Source organism: Aulonocara sp. 'chitande type north' Nkhata Bay, linkage group LG16, assembly GCF_057382095.1.
Source record: "Aulonocara sp. 'chitande type north' Nkhata Bay isolate Kocher_YH1m ecotype deep benthic linkage group LG16, A_spYH_male_GT1.1, whole genome shotgun sequence".
Lineage (NCBI taxonomy): Eukaryota > Metazoa > Chordata > Actinopteri > Cichliformes > Cichlidae > Aulonocara > Aulonocara sp. 'chitande type north' Nkhata Bay.
Genome location: NC_141359.1, coordinates 2095457 through 2111309, shown reverse-complemented (window position 1 = coordinate 2111309; position 15853 = coordinate 2095457). Strand labels below are relative to the sequence as shown.

Below are 15853 nucleotides of genomic sequence, written 5' to 3'. Positions count from 1 at the left end.
TTTTTGTAGTTTTCAGACCTTTTTTGCTGAAACTGTACTTGCTGTTTTAGTTTCAATTTCAAACAGTACTTAGCAGGGTGGCCAGGTTTGTGGCAGAAAAAACTTAGCTGGTTCATATCTTCAACTGTCACACTCCTAGCTCTCCAAGATTTATGGTGAGAGGGGATGTCATATTCTGCAGTATTTATGAGTTAAGGTAAACTCATTTGGCAGTGTGGCAACTTACTATAAAATGGAAGCCTTTTCTGCCTGAGTGTATTGCTTTTTATTTAAGTGAATAGACTTTTTAAATTCCTTCACAATCATTTGCTTGTGTAACAATGCCAAATCATTAGCTATGCTTGTGGAGCAGGACCTATCAAAGATATTTTCCCATAATAATTCATCCACAAAATGATTTACTCTGTCTTACAGAAACCCTGTTACAGTGGAATGATTATGCTAGAATGACTCGGGGGTGTTGATTCATTTAAACTAACTATCAGAAACCTGGTCACAGCAGGATGATTATGTTAGTTTAAATGAACAACCCCGAGTCATACTAACCACATACTGTCATGCGGCGGCTGTGTGAAGGCAAGAGAGGACCCAAATGCACGGCTCTAGACACACGGGGATGAACTCAAAGGCCGGTCTTTATTAACAGAAACATAAGAAGTCATATAAAACTATACTGGGAGCAACTAAAAGCTGAGGCGCTGGGAAGACACGGAAAATGCACACAACCTAGAGGGACGACGCAACACAGAACAAAGGGACATTCTGACATAAATACACAGAAGGTAACGAGGGAAGTGGGAACACACGGGGAACACAGCTGAAGACAATTACTCATGGCCGAGCAGGGAGGACACGAAACTGACGATACTGACACCAAGATGTGGACCTTAAACACAACACAGTACACAGAGATGAGCACGGAGAGAGAGAGGCAGAGAAGAAGGATGAATACGAGGGGATGAGGAGAACACAGAACACATAGGATGGGAACACGGTACCAGAGCAAACACCACAATAAAAACATGGACACAGGGGGAATCCAAATACCAAACCAAACAATCCAATGGACATAAGAAACAAAATACAAAACTACAGAAAAACTAAGAACACTGGGTCAAAATGACCCAGGACCATGACACATACTACTATTTCCTGAAAACCTTCTGTTGTCTGATCATTTCCTAATAACAATTTAAATTTACAATCATTTATTACACAGCAGTGGGGCGTAGACTTCATCACAGTAGATGTCTTTCTGAAAGTGCTGTAACTAAGTTTAAGAATATAATCCACCCACTCTTATCATCTTCAATGCCCTGTACCAACACAAAACAGCAGATACCTGAACGCTACTCCAACAGAGGTTGATTATTTTCTTAGAATTTATACCTCTTCACAAGTATGACTATGGATACTGTAGCTCCTGTAAAAAATAGAGTGTCAGGTATTGGTCAGGTGACCATGGGGCTGGGGTTTAAAAGAGGAAATCGACACATCTGCTCTCTTTTAAGACATAGTTTCCTTCATGTCAGGAGCTCCAAAATCCTTGCAGCGTCAGCTTCCATTTGCATCAGTTGTCGTAAGTGGTGCCTCACTTTATTACTGACTCATCACACTTCCATCCACGGATAAACTGTAACATTGGTTCCATAGCCGTGATCAGCACACTGACTGTTACTAAAGTAACTACATGCCTCTCCCAACCCATTGCTAGCCTTTGCCCCATTTGGATCTAGGCAGCACGCTGCGTAGGCGCATTTCCCTGATCATGAAAGATAGCCTCAAATCAGAAGTAATTGACTCCATGGTATAAATCTCTAAAACAAAACTTAAAGCAAATAACTTGTCAGCTGGAGAGGAAATGGTGTCTCAAATTTAGAATATCATCATTTAGCCTGGAGAAATAGTTTGTTGCTTTATAATAAAGCCGTCCACAAAGCCAGAACATCATTGATTGAAGAAAATAAGAACAACCCTAGGTTTGTCTTCAGCACTGTAGCCAGGCTGACAAAAAGTCAGAGCACTGTTGAGCCAACCATTCCTTTAATGTTAACTAGTAATGACTTCATGAACTTCTTCACAAACAAAATACTAACCATTAGAGAAAAAAAAGACTCATAATCATCTCACAGATGTAATATTATCTACAGATACTTTCAGTACCATTGATATTCATTTAGAGCATAGGTGTCAAACTCTGGCCCGCGGGCCAAATTTGGCCCGCAGCCTAATTACATTTGGCCCACGGAGCCATACCAAATTACTATTAGAGCTGGCCTACTGGTATTATACACCTAATATATATATATTTTTAGTATTAAGCTTTGCTTGTTCCATATTCAGTTTTTCAGCAAAACGTGTTTGAGTCCATGAGAAAAGATTCATTCTTATATCTGGAGGAATAAATATATTTCAATAAATATATTTTAATAAATATTAACGTTAGCCCACGACTTTGTTCCAGTTTTGAATGTGTATTTGAGTTTGACACCCCTGATTTAGAGTCTTTTTCTCCAATTGATCTTTCTGAGTTAACTTCAATAATTGCTTCCTCCAAACCATCAATGTGTCTTTTAGACCCCATTCCTACAAGACTGCTCAAAGAAGTCCTGCCATTAATTAATTCTTCAATCTTAAATATGATCAACCTATCTCTAATAATCGGCTATGTACCACAGGCCTTCAAGCTGGCAGTATTTAAACCTTTTCTTAAAGAGCCATCTCTAGACCCATCTGTCTTAGCCAATCTCCAACCTTCCTTTCATATCAAACATCCTTGAAAGAGTAGTTGTCAAACAGCTAACAGATCATCTGCAGAGGAGTGGCTTATTTGAAGAGTTTCAGTCAGGTTTCAGAGCTCAGCACAGCACAGAAACAGCTTTAGTGAAGGTTACAAATGATCTTCTTATGGCCTCTGACAGTGGACTCATCTCTGTGCTTATCCTGCTAGACCTCAGTACAGAGTTCGATACTGTTGACCATAATATTCTATTAGCACGATTAGGGCACGCTGTAGGTATTACAGGTACTGTGCTGCAGTGGTTTGTATCATATCTATCTTATAGACTCAAATTTGTTCATGAAAATGGAGAGTCCTCTTTATACACTTAATTATGGCGTTCCACAGGGTTCAGTGCTAGGACCCATTCTGTTTATATTACACATGCTCCCCTTACCGTGTGTTCACACCGAACGCGATAGACGCAACCAAAAAGCGCCAGACACCCCTAGCTTGATGTGTGCACATTCGCACCTCGTCCAACGCGAATTATTCTCGCGTCAAAATATGCAATTTTTATGCGCTGAAGTGGAAATTTGGGAGGAAGTCTTGCCAGACGGTATGTTTGCAAGATGGCAGCTGTCGATCTAGCGCTTGAAGACAGAGTCTCCCTTCTCTATTTACTGTGGAGAGCAGAGCAGCGACGTAAAGGACATCCTCGCCGTACCTGGGTCCATCAGGTTGTCCAGGAGCGTGAGCAGTTTGGTGAGTTTCACCACTTGCTCCAGGAGCTGCACCTGGATGACGGCCACTTTCAGCGGTACCACTGTCTTTCCCTTGCCCAGTTTGAGGAGTTGCTGTCCCGCGTTGGTCCTAGCATCGCCTGCCTACACACCAACTACAGGTGCTCAATCCCACCTGCAGAGCACCTGTTCATCTGCCTGAGGTTAGTAAAAGTCTTTAATATGGTAGTCCTTTATTGATGCCTGTGCTAATATATACTAAACTATCCGTTTATACACTGCTAACATGGCTGTGGTATTTTATCAGTGTTTACTGATAGCAAACTGTGGTATGGACATGACTGTTTATAATATTTCTAGTGATACTCAAAAGGTCTCATCAAGTCCTGATTTAATTCAATTTATGCTATGTTATCAGTGTTAGCAATGATATCATGGCTGTGGTGTCATATCAATGTATGCTCTTGGTGTTTGCTGATATCAAACTGTGGTATGAGGACCACTGTAGTTAATCTTTGTAGTGATACTCAGAAGGTGTCACGGCTGCCGAGGCGAGCCGTGTGGAGTTGGCAGAAGGACCCAAGATGCAGGCAGTGGATGAAATGCTGGTGAGGTTTATTAACAAAGGTGTAGTGGCAAATAAGCAGTGGGGCATGACAAATAACTGAAGACACCTAAACTGGGAGAACTAAAAATAACAGACCTGGGAGCATACGACAAAGGGGATGAGAAGCAGAGAGACGCAGACGAGGAACAGGACACTGTGGAACACAGGGTAACGCAGACTGACACGAAGTAACGCAGACGAACTGGCAACAGGCAGGAGAACACACAGGGCTTAAATACACACACCAGTAATCAGGGGAATGGGCTACAGGAGGCAGACACAGCTGGGACCAATTAGGCTAACGAGACAGGGGAGAGGTAAAACTGAACACACTGACATGAGACATGAACTTTCAGAATAAAACAGGAAACTAACAGACACAGAATCAGAATCAGAATCAGAATGGGGTTTATTGCCAGATGTTGAGGTTTACAACATTAGGAAATTGCTGCGGTGCTTCAGTGCAAACATAGTGTCATAAATAGCACTTAAATAGACATGAAAAAAATAAAAAATAAAAGTAAGAATAAGAATTAAAAGTGCTATGTAGAAAGATATGTGCATGGGATATACATGAGATATATACATGAGAATAAGAATTATGAGTGCTACGTAGAAAGATATATACATGAGTGCAGGTGGTGATCAGTGCCAAACATGAAATGATGCAGTGACACAGCGTAGGGTCATGTGTTAGTGGCGGGGACAGTCATATGGTTATTGTTCATGTGACCAACAGCAGAGGGGAAGAAACTGTTCTTATGGCGAGAGGTTCTGGTGCGAATGGACCGGAGCCTCCTGCCTGAGGGGAGCAGGTCAAACAGACTGTGTCCAGGGTGAGAAGGGTCAGCTGAGATCCGGGCTGCACGCCGCAGTGTCCTGGAGGTGTACAGGTCCTGCAGAGATGGGAGTCTGCAGCCAATCACCTTCTCAGCAGAGCGCACAACACGCTGCAGTCTCTGTTTGTCCCTGATAGTGGCTCCAGCGTACCACACGGTGATGGAGGAGGTGAGGATGGACTCGATGATTGCAGTGTAGAACTGCATCATCGTCCGTGTTGGCAGGTTGAATTTCTTCAGCTGCCTCAGGAAGTACATCCTCTGCTGGGCTTTCTTGATGACGGAGGTGATGGTGGGCTCCCACTTCAGGTCCTGGGTGATGGTGGTACCCAGGAAGCGGAATGAGTCCACAGAGGTGATGGGGGTGTCAGTCAGGATGATGGGGGGGAGTGGGGCTGTGTGCTTCCTGAAGTCCACAATAATCTCCACTGTCTTCTGGGCATTCAGCACCAGGTTGTTGTGGCTGCACCAGGACACCAGACGTTCAACCTCCCTCCTGTAGGCAGACTCATCCCCGTCCGAGATGAGCCCAATAACGGTGGTGTCATCTGCAAACTTGATTAGCTTGACAGACTGGTGGGTGGAGGTGCAGCAGTTGGTGTACAGGGAGAAGAGCAGAGGAGAAAGAACACAGCCCTGAGGGGAGCCGGTGCTGATGGTCCGGGAGTCCGAGACATTCTTTCCCAGCCTCACATGCTGCTTCCTGTCCGTCAGGAAGTCAGTGATCCACCGGCAGATGGGATCATCACATTCATCTGGGAAAGCTTGTCTCGGAGATGGTCTGGAAGGATGGTGTTGAAGGCAGAACTGAAGTCCACAAACAGGATCCTGGCGTAGGTTCCTGGGGAGTCCAGATGCTGCAGGATGAAGTGTAGGGCCATGTTGATGGCGTCGTCTACAGACCTGTTGGCTCTATATGCAAACTGCAGGGGGTCCAGGAGGGGGGCCGTGAGGGTCTTGAGATAGGAGAGAACCAGGCGCTCAAATGACTTCATGACCACAGATGTCAGAGCCACGGGTCTGTAGTCATTTAGTCCAGTGATCCTAGGTTTCTTGGGGACAGGGATTATGGTAGAGGACTTGAAGCAGGCAGGCACATGACATGCCTGCAGTGAGGAGTTGAAAATGCCAGAAAACACTGGGGCCAGCTCGTTTGCACATTGTCTGAGGGTGGCAGGAGACACACCGTCTGGGCCGGGAGCTTTCCGAGCATTCAGACTCCTAAACTGCTTCCTCACATCTGCTTCATGAATATGAAGAGTTGTGGTGGGAGGAGGTGGTGTGAAATCCTCTTTTGTGTGGGGTGAGGAGGCGGGTGTTGCAGGTGAACAGTTTGAAGGTGGTGATGGCTCTATGGAGGGGGGAGAGGTGGGGGAATGAGTGTCCAAAGTGCCTCTATTGTTGGGGCCGTTGGAGGTGTGAAGGCTGCCTGATGGCTCGTCAAAACGGCAGTAGAAGTCGTTAAGGGTGTTGGCCAAGAGCAAGTCGTCAGTGGAGTGGGGGGTTTTAGGCTTGTAGTTTGTGATATTCCTAAAACCTTTCCACACAGAGGCCGAGTCATTCTCTGAGATCTGCTGCTGCATCTTCTCAGAGTGCTGATGTTTAGCAATGTCCACTTCTTTAGTGAACCTGTACTTGGCCTCTCTGTAGCAGTCGCTGTCTCCGCTTCTGAACGCCTTTCTCTTTTCCAGCCACAGCTTTTTGAGTTTAGGAGTAAACCAGGGTTTGTCATTGTTATAACTCACCCTGGTGCGTGATGGCACAATGCTGTCCTCACAGAAGTGGATATAGGAGGTGACAGTGTCCGTAAACTCGTCCAAGCTGTTAGAAGCAGCCTTCATTGTGTCCCAGTCTGTGGTCTCCAAACACGTGCGAAGCTCCTCCACAGCCTCGTTGCTCCACAGTTTTTTAGTCCTCACGACAGGTTTGGAGAGCTTCAGCCTCTGCCTGTACGCGGGGATCAGGTGGATCATGACGTGATCAGAAAGTCCGAGTGAAGCGCGGGGCACCGCGCGATAGGCCCCGCTGATCGTGCTGTAGCAGTGGTCCAATGTCCTCTCCTCTCTGGTCGGGCATTTAATATACTGCTTGTATTTCAGAAGCTCATGGCTCAGATTGGCTTTGTTAAAGTCCCCAAGAGCAATGATGAGAGAGTCCGGGTATGTCCGCTCCATGTGGAGAATCTGCTCTGCGAGTGCGCACTGAGCTGCCTGCGCATCCGCGTCTGGCGGGATGTAAACAGCGGCCAGGATGAATGAAGCAAACTCCCGCGGAGAATAAAACGGTTTGCAGTGAATAAAAAGGTATTCCAGAGGGAGAGCAGTGCTGAGCAATCACTGTTACATCTGTGCACCAGCCACTATTGATGTAGAAGCAGACACCTCCACCTTTGGTTTTACCGGAGAGAGCGGCCTGCCGGTCCGCGCGCAGCAGATGAAAGCCCTCCAGCTTGAGCGCGCAGTCCGGGATGTCGTCACTGAGCCACGACTCCGTAAAACATAAGACACAGGAGGAGGCAAAGTCTCTGTTCATGCTTCTCATCAGGGCCAGTTCGTCTATCTTATTCCAGAGTGAGCGTACATTGGAAAGGAAGATCCCCGGAAGGGCCGTTCTCAGTCCGCGTCTCCTCAAACGCACGAGTACGCCGGCCCGCTTACCTCTCTTTCGACGTCTCACTTTCCTGATCAGAGTCTGCAGTAAATCTGCCGCAGATGCGACAAATATTGGAAATAAATCCACAGGCGTTGTAGTCCTGCAGTTAAGGAGCTCTTCTCTGGTGTAAGAGTATCCAGAGGAGTGCCCAGACACAGAAGAAATGCACAAAAACAAAACAAAAGTAGCGCACTGAAGCACCAGGGCATCCATACGCGGCGCCATCTTGGTAACATACAGAGAACCAGACAGGACACTGAACTTGACAGGCAGACTCATGAGCAGACCCAATAACACCATGGACAGACAGAGGGAACACAGAGAGTGGGAGCAGGCAGGCAAAGAACAGAAACCTAACAAATGGCAAAATCACAACAGAATACACACTCCGAATGAACAAAAGCATAAGGAAACACAAAACACTGAGTCCTCAGACTCAGGACCATGACAGAAGGTCTATCTTATAAAGTCTTTTTTTTTATTATTTAGACCTGGTTTAATTCTGGTATAAAACCAGTTGAATATTTGTATATAATCCCTGCAGCTGTCAGACCAGCCTTTCTTAAAACTGAGAGCTAGATAAAAATGTGAAGAGTTTGGTTCATCTTTAGTTATATGATAATAACAATTCAACCTTGATATGCTGTGTCTTATCACAGGTTAATTTTTCAAAAAAGGCCTGGGTCGTGTAGCAGCCGACAACTCCTCCAGAGAGGCTGTCCTGGTGAGAAAGAGAAGTTCAGGGCCCACTTCTCGGCAGAGGGAGCAGCGTCTTGGCAGCCAAAAGAATAGCCAATTTGAAGTCCCAGTGACTTCACCACAACGGCTCTGAGCCACCAACAAACCTCTAAAGCGCGTTCCTGCCTTTTTAAAATTTTCTTAATAAATAGAGCTCTACTCCAAAATAAACTAACATCTCTTTATTCTCTTAAAAAACTGGTTTTCACTATATTCCTATATAGTAGTATATTTTTTCATTAGTATATTATGAAATTAATTGTACATGTGTCAAGTTGTGTGCCAATATTTGCTGTGTAGTAGAACTGAGACATTAGTCATTAAAAAAATTTATTTGAAATAATATTAAAATTCTCAAACGGAAAATGTTAGACATCAATATATAAAATATAACTATTTACAGAGAGACAGGAATAAAAAGGACCCTGTCACGGCCTTTTATTTTCCAAACACCAAAAAAGTCCAAGAAAACGCTGTGGATGGCAACGGGAGAATTGTTTTAGAACGTACTTCTGACTCCATTGTTTGAAAATCATATGGCGTTTATTTCGTGGAAAATTATAAACGAAAATCAACCAAATAACCTCTTACAACTTAACCCTTGTGTGGTGTTCATATTTTTGTTACTCAGCCAGTGTTCATGGGTCTGGTGGACCCGCTAGAGTTTTGGCTTTCCAAATTAACACTATCAAACAATTTTATGTTAAATTACTCAACAGATGTTTACTTCATCCCAATTACGAGCCATATGAACAGCAAACATGGTTATTTTTTCCCTTTACCTTTGTTAGATCACATTTATGAATTAACGTGCTTCTCGTTTTTTTGGGTTTTTTTTATAAAATGTTATACAAAAATAAATCAGTTATAATCAAGTGGAGTGAGTGGAAAGACACAACACATTTACACGTGAAGCAATATGTTTCACAACTAAATGGGATCAGCTGCTCATCAATGGTGACATTAGGCCCAGGGTAAAAAACAGGTGGAGGTGGTGCACCCACTTATCCCACACTGTCCTGATGGCAGCTAGCTTGTCTCTCTGCCGTCGAGCTAGTCTGTCGTCTTGGTTATCAAAACGGATAATCCTGGAAATTTTGTGGAAGTTTTCCAGAGACATTGATGCACGGAAAGGTTCTTGCCGGTTTCTGCATCCCACAGGGATTCTGTGGATTCCCCTTTGGACCTGAAAACTCCTGCAAGGATAAGAACCCCAAAGTAGACCTTTGGAGTTCTTAGATGAATTTGGTCCATCTCCTTCCACCTCTCTCCAAAAACACACCTTCCTTCTAGATTACTGCAATCCAGAATAATTTTCTGGATGGAATCTGGGATGAAAAGCTCAAATGAAGACTTGATGTCCTGCACATGAGTACCTGTCAGCCGTGTTGGCCCTGGCTTATCACAGTAACAGCTCTGCAGGGGGGCTCATTTCTTGGGCAAGAAGACCATTCAATTTCACCAGTTATTGACATCCATATTTCTTCACTTGCTGTCTGGTGGGCTTGTTCTGGTCCTGGAGCTGGCTGCAGATGGGGTACTCGTCTTCGTTTTGTTACTAAATGGTGCTCAACCTCATCCTCTTCTTCAAAGTCACTGTCAGACTCTGAATTTTCAGAAATGTGAAATATTCTGAAACCTCTTTGTCAACATCATCATCCGAAGCTCCTCTCTCTTCCAAAATCAATTGGATGGCCCTCGCAGCAGATAATCTTTTGCCATCTTGATCAGTTGTGATAAAGAACCACACCGGCAAAGTCTTATTTATTGTATTATGCCCCTAATTTGCAGGTAGGACAGGGTATGAGAAAATAAAATTTGGATCCCTCAAGAAAGAGGGTAAAATGTGTGGGAATGTCAGAGCAGACGGTGTTGATAGTTGAATTTTCAACAATGTTGCAACTTTGTGCGCGAGCAGGAGGAGAAGAAAACACTATCAGCAGCACCAGAAAGGAGGAAGACAGAGTGTGGGAACACAGGACCTGCACTTTCAACACTTTTATTAGACCTGGGTCCAGTGGACCCGAACACCTTGTATGTAATGTAAATGCGTGGGGGGAGGTACAGTATGAGGTCATTGAAAATTAGTTCGGATTTATGTTCTTCACAGAAAATAAGCCAAAGCCAATGAATTTCAGGTTGAAAAAATAATTCATTGTTTAATTTTTCTTTTGAAAAAAACTGAAAACGGGTCTCACAGACCCGAACACCATACAAGGGTTAAAATTAAACGAAAGTTAACTTAATTTGCTTTAACAACTTCAAAAGTGCGTTCGAAAACAAACCTCTCGTTTACACCCGTGGCCTTTTCTTGGACTTTTTTGGTGTTTGGAACATAAAAGGCCGTGACATTTAAGTCAAAAAATTATTTTTAAACCCTCCCGTCCTCCCATCTGACAAACAAAAAAAACCCCCCACCTTTACTTTTTTTTTATTGATCCCCGTGGGGAAATTCTTCTCTGCATTTAACCCATTCACTCAGTGAAGCAGTGGGCAGCCACCAGTGCAGTGCCCGGGGAGCAGCGTGTGGGGATGGTACCTTGCTCAAGGGTACCTCAGGGTAGCCGTTCAGGGGATTCGAACCCCTGACCTTCCGATCATGGGGCAACCGCTTTACCTACTGAGCTATCCCTGCCCCTGGAAAGGCCCCCCCACCTTTACCACACCCCTTCAGGGTGTTCTTAATCCCTTGATTAATGGTAGGGTCCATGAGCTAATAAACCAATCACTTTCCAAAAATAAAATTAATTATGAATTTACATAACAAAACTAGGTCAGCATATTCTTTCAACTTTACAGAAAAAACAAAAATGAATACAAATTGTGTTTTATAAACATTCAACAAAAATGGCCACAACAGACCCAGCTCAAAGTGGAAGAGCCTCAGGGGGAAGGAGGAGAATAATAAGAACATTGTTTCCGCCCTGGAGAACCTGCTGCCTCATCAGAAAACTACTGATTGCTAGGGTCCAATGTTTACCAATTTATCACAGCTGTGCTGTTTTCAAAAACGAATTTATAAATTTGAAATTTTACAAATTCTCTCGTGTGAGGCAGCATTCTCTCCAGAGCAGGAACAAGGCTGAGGAGGAAATGCTCCATTGGAGTCTGGCGTGGCCTCTTCAGGGACTCCAGGATGGCCAGCTCCACCGCCGATGGACCGTCCTCGGACCAGTCCCTCGTCCGCCTCGGAGCTGTCCTCCTCTGTGGGCCTGTAAAACACAGCACAAAACAACACAAAGTAATGATAAGGCTGCTACTAGAATTTCATTTTCAACATCGAAAAGACAGGATATTAACAGATTGGTTGCAGATATTTAGTAAAGGTAATCAAAAGGGAATCCAACTGAGTAAAAAGCTATCAGCACTTGCTGTACATCTGTTGCTAAAATGACATACCTGTGGGTGCAGCAGCAGGAGCTGAGGGACCAGGGACTGGGGAGCCAGGAGAAGCAATATGGGATGGCTCTGCTGCAGAATCAGTTGGCTCTGTCAAAACAATATTAAATGTTAACAGGTTGAAAACAATAGTCACAGAGAAAGTATATACAGTGGTCCCTTATATATTGCAGCAGGGGTTCTCAGAATAACTAGCCCCTCGCCACGCACTTTATACACTTTTTTTCACACACATATGAACATTACTCAGAGTTCTCACAAGTTGATCCTCAAAGTGCGAACATTTGTAGATTTCAAAATGTAAAAGTATTATGATGCGTTTTTTCTTCGTCTGCGTGGTACTTTTGTGTGCCGTTCTCCCTCCCGGTGCAGGTGTGTATTTCCGAATGAGGGTCATAGTCATGGGTGTTTTTGTGCTGTTTTTTCTATTGGACGTGATGGTTATCAAAACCAAACATGATAAATTTGGCAAGCGCATGAGACACGACACGGAGATTTGTCAATCAGGCTGCAGAATGCAATGTGCATTGTTGAAAGTTGTACTGTGCATTAAAAAAATCTGCAAAAAAGCAAGGCATCGCGCTTCTCCATTGACTTCACATGTAAGCCTGACGCTCTGGTCGAGTCTTATCACGTTCGGTGTGAACACACCGTTAGCCCACAGATGTCGACCCACCAGAGCCGGTGGCCTGAAACTTTTCCATGTGTCGCTGCTGCAACACCTCTGAATAAAATGCTGGAGAAGCAACTACCTATTTGGATTTCGAAGATAGACATTGTCTCTACTTTTAAGATTAGGCTTAATACTTTTCCTTAGTGGCCACCCTTTGCTTTCTTGAGTGCACAGCAAACCTTCGGCCTCTCAGTGAGCTTCATGATGTACTCACCTGAAATGGTTTCACTTCACAGGTGGGCCTTGTCCGGGTTCATTTATGGTATTTCTTGCCTTTTTTTAATGGGGTTGGGACCATCAATTCAATTAAATTCAATTTTATTTATATACCACCAAATCACAATAAAAGTCGCCTCAAGGCACTTTATATTGTACAGTACAGGGTGGGCCATGTTGAAAACAAGCAGTTCTTTGAATCTTTGGGCTGAAGGAAGGACAGCACTCGGTGTATAAATGCTCAATCAACAATTCTTTATTTCCATACAATCCAACAATCAGAGCATTACAATGTCCGGACGGGAGAGATGTCTGCAGAGGGTCAGCAACATGTCTCAAAATGGTGACAACTTTCACAGGCTTTTATAGCTAGTAACAGCCCCCCTCCTTGTCATAAAAGCTGCATCTTCACATGTTTTTCTAATTCTTAGCGAGGCTGGCTCCTGACCTTGCCTCCCTGTCTTTCTGTGTGAAAGTAAGAAGGGGGGTAAGGAATGTAGTTTTATCTATTCCCTACAGACACCAAGTCTCCTGCTCACAACCTTCTTCACATGATTCAGTAATAAAGCATTCAAAGAAAACAGTGTAAGACATTCACAGCCGATCAAGGATACAGAGTGATGCACACTTTATCTAATGAACTACAAAATGGTTATGTTTCTTTTATTCAAGAGTAAAATAAGGACTAAACTACATACACAGCACACCATCAAAGCTATAGGATTATATATGGGTTACAGCTGTTAAGCTAATCTACTACCTTGACTACTGGTCATAAAATGGCATATGTTTGACTACTAGTCCCCACAATCCCACCTTTGATCTCTTTTCTTCAAAGAGATCACTTACACCACACATTCCAGGGTCATCAGGTCCAAGTCTCTCCACTCCCCAGGCTCATCCTTTAACAGAGGCAGCATGACCCCCCGGCCCAGAGGCCCAGAGGCTACGGCCCTGTCAATAAGACGAACTACTAGTGCTCTGAGGCAAGGGATCAAACAACAACCACATGTGGTTAAGATTGCAATGAAAACAGACAGTGAGACCATGATTGACATAACAAAGCCTTTCCACCGCCCAAACACAGAAGTCATCCATTCCTCCAGCGGATTCTCAATACCTGAGTGTTCATGCATGTTATGGGCCAGAGTTCGCAGCCCCTCCAGTGCTCTTGTTACAGACCCATCTGGAGCAGTATTATTGGGAATAAAAGTACAACACATCTGCCCAAACATTTCGCAAACCCCTCCTTTTTCAGCCAGAACCATGTCCAACGCCATCCGGTTCTGCACTGCCATCAGAGAGGTGGGCCCTAATTGCTCTGCTAACCCCTCAACCGCATCACGGGTCAAATTTGACAGTCGAAGAACGTTATAGTGCACATAGTTAATTCTATCTACGTTTTTGTTGGGGGTGACAGGAAACAAGGCAGAAATCACTGGGATGTTTTCAAAACCGGCTGCTATCTGATCTGCTAATTTAAACTCATTTGGAACTCCACGCGGAACACCGATAGAATCTATATATGTGGGTGAATTAACAGTTAAATCAAATGACCACGATCCTCTAGGCCACCCCTGACGTCTGCGCCTAATTGGTCGTTCCACAATCCTCTCGATCTCCCTGGATTCACTCTTTTGCCCTATTATTACCAGAGGCGCTCCTAGTCTGACCATGGCACAAACACCAATTGCTTCATTTGGTATCCGTACATGCAGACTCCCACCTCCACAATAATAGTACAAACCGGCTCGAGCCCAAGTCCCCACAACCGTGGCGCCCGCACGCGCTGCCTCCCCTCTCCCTGGATATATGGCCTCACACCAATCAGCCGGTATTTCTCCAGCGTCATACTCCTGCATTCCGGGTTCATCTGTGGTAAAATTAAAACAAGTGTAATTAGCTTTCCTAGGTGTAAACGGTCCGGGAACGGTGTTATTATCTATGGGGGGAAATAAAACAGACAATGGCGCACATTTTCCTGCAGTCACTGCTCTCCGAGTAAGTCGGAGCATGCAATCAAAACCCCATGGGTCCTCTGGATGCAGAGGTGCCGGTTCAGTAAATAAATGGGGGCGTGCTGCAGCACAGGCCACACAATCGGCCACCTTTTGCTCTTTTGCATTTTCAATCAGCCAGTCCAACCACAGGTTACTGTCGACATAGCCTGTGGCACGAGACATCAGCTGTCGGGGTTTCCACTTTGTATAATCCATTTTTGTTACCTTAGAAACAGAAAGAGGGGCTTTGCTTAATTCGGTGTTGCTGCTGGATACATTACTTGGTGGATCTATAAAATTTATCTTTATTATGCCGAACGGATCCTTCAAAGATACATCTACACCTAACACTAAATAAAACACTTTATCCTCCTTCCTGTATCGTTGCGGTGTTACCTGCCACCCACCAATAGACATTGTAAGTGGATTTCGAGTGTTACTGAAATCACGCTGAATCGCAAACCCTTCCCATCGGCCCCGTGTGTCCCAGCCTGGGAGGGTGTAACCGGTCACCATTTCCCACTCTGCACACGGGCTGAATCCGGTGGCGGTGGGTTTACCTACAAGACAAGCACTCGTGAATCTTACGTCATGACATGCCCAAACTTCGTACCCGTGCCAACTAGTCTCATCCTCCCCACACTTTATCACAGAACAAAGATCGAAAGTGAAGGCTGTGGTGGATCCTCTAACGTAATCCACCTCTATGCCTCCATAATACTCCAAACAAGCATCTGGTTTCTCACCTACATTGCATTCAGTTCTGGTCGCCTCCGGGTCCGCGAGAGGAAGAAGAGGTGGATGAGTTCTGTAACTGGGCGACTCACACAACAGAAAAACAGTGGTTACTATAGCAGCAGTGACCATAGCTAACACTCCCATCAGTTTCCAGTTCTCCAGAAACTTCATTTTTGCATTGGACTTTCCCTCCTCCATTTTGTACTACCTAAGAGCTTCTAATCTAGAGCAGCTTGTTTAAATTACTTTTAATTTTTATTTTTATTTATTTATTTTTACTGCAGTTAACAATATCTTCTCGTCGGGTGATTCTCGACTTCTTTCTTCAACCTCCGGGGTGGACTACCCTTTGGTCGTTGCACAGATCAGGGGATTATTCTGCCCCTTCTATACTAGGATCTGTGTTTTCTTTAGGGGTCACAGCCGTGTCCCCCTTTTTTGCCAGGAGCCTTTCCGACCGCCTAGGCTCCTCTGCTGCCGCACACTGGCTCCAGTGGTACCAAGTGTCGCCTTTGCCTCTCAGCTGGAC

General features: G+C 44.6%; 1 protein-coding gene across 3 annotated transcripts in view; it reads left to right on the top strand.

Moving 5' to 3' along the window:
• LOC147310783 (uncharacterized) overlaps positions 1 to 15853 on the top strand; it is a 62665-nt gene that overhangs the window by 18323 nt on the left and 28489 nt on the right. For 2 of the 3 annotated variants that reach the window (XM_086267048.1, XM_086267047.1), the window contains one exon: positions 415 to 5288. The exons of the other annotated variant lie outside the window; for it this stretch is intronic. In XM_086267048.1, coding sequence (XP_086123174.1) covers positions 415 to 450 — 36 coding nt within the window. In that variant the 3' untranslated portion in view covers positions 451 to 5288. Of the gene's footprint in view, positions 1 to 414; positions 5289 to 15853 lie in introns of those variants that run through there. 3 annotated transcript variants of the gene reach the window in all.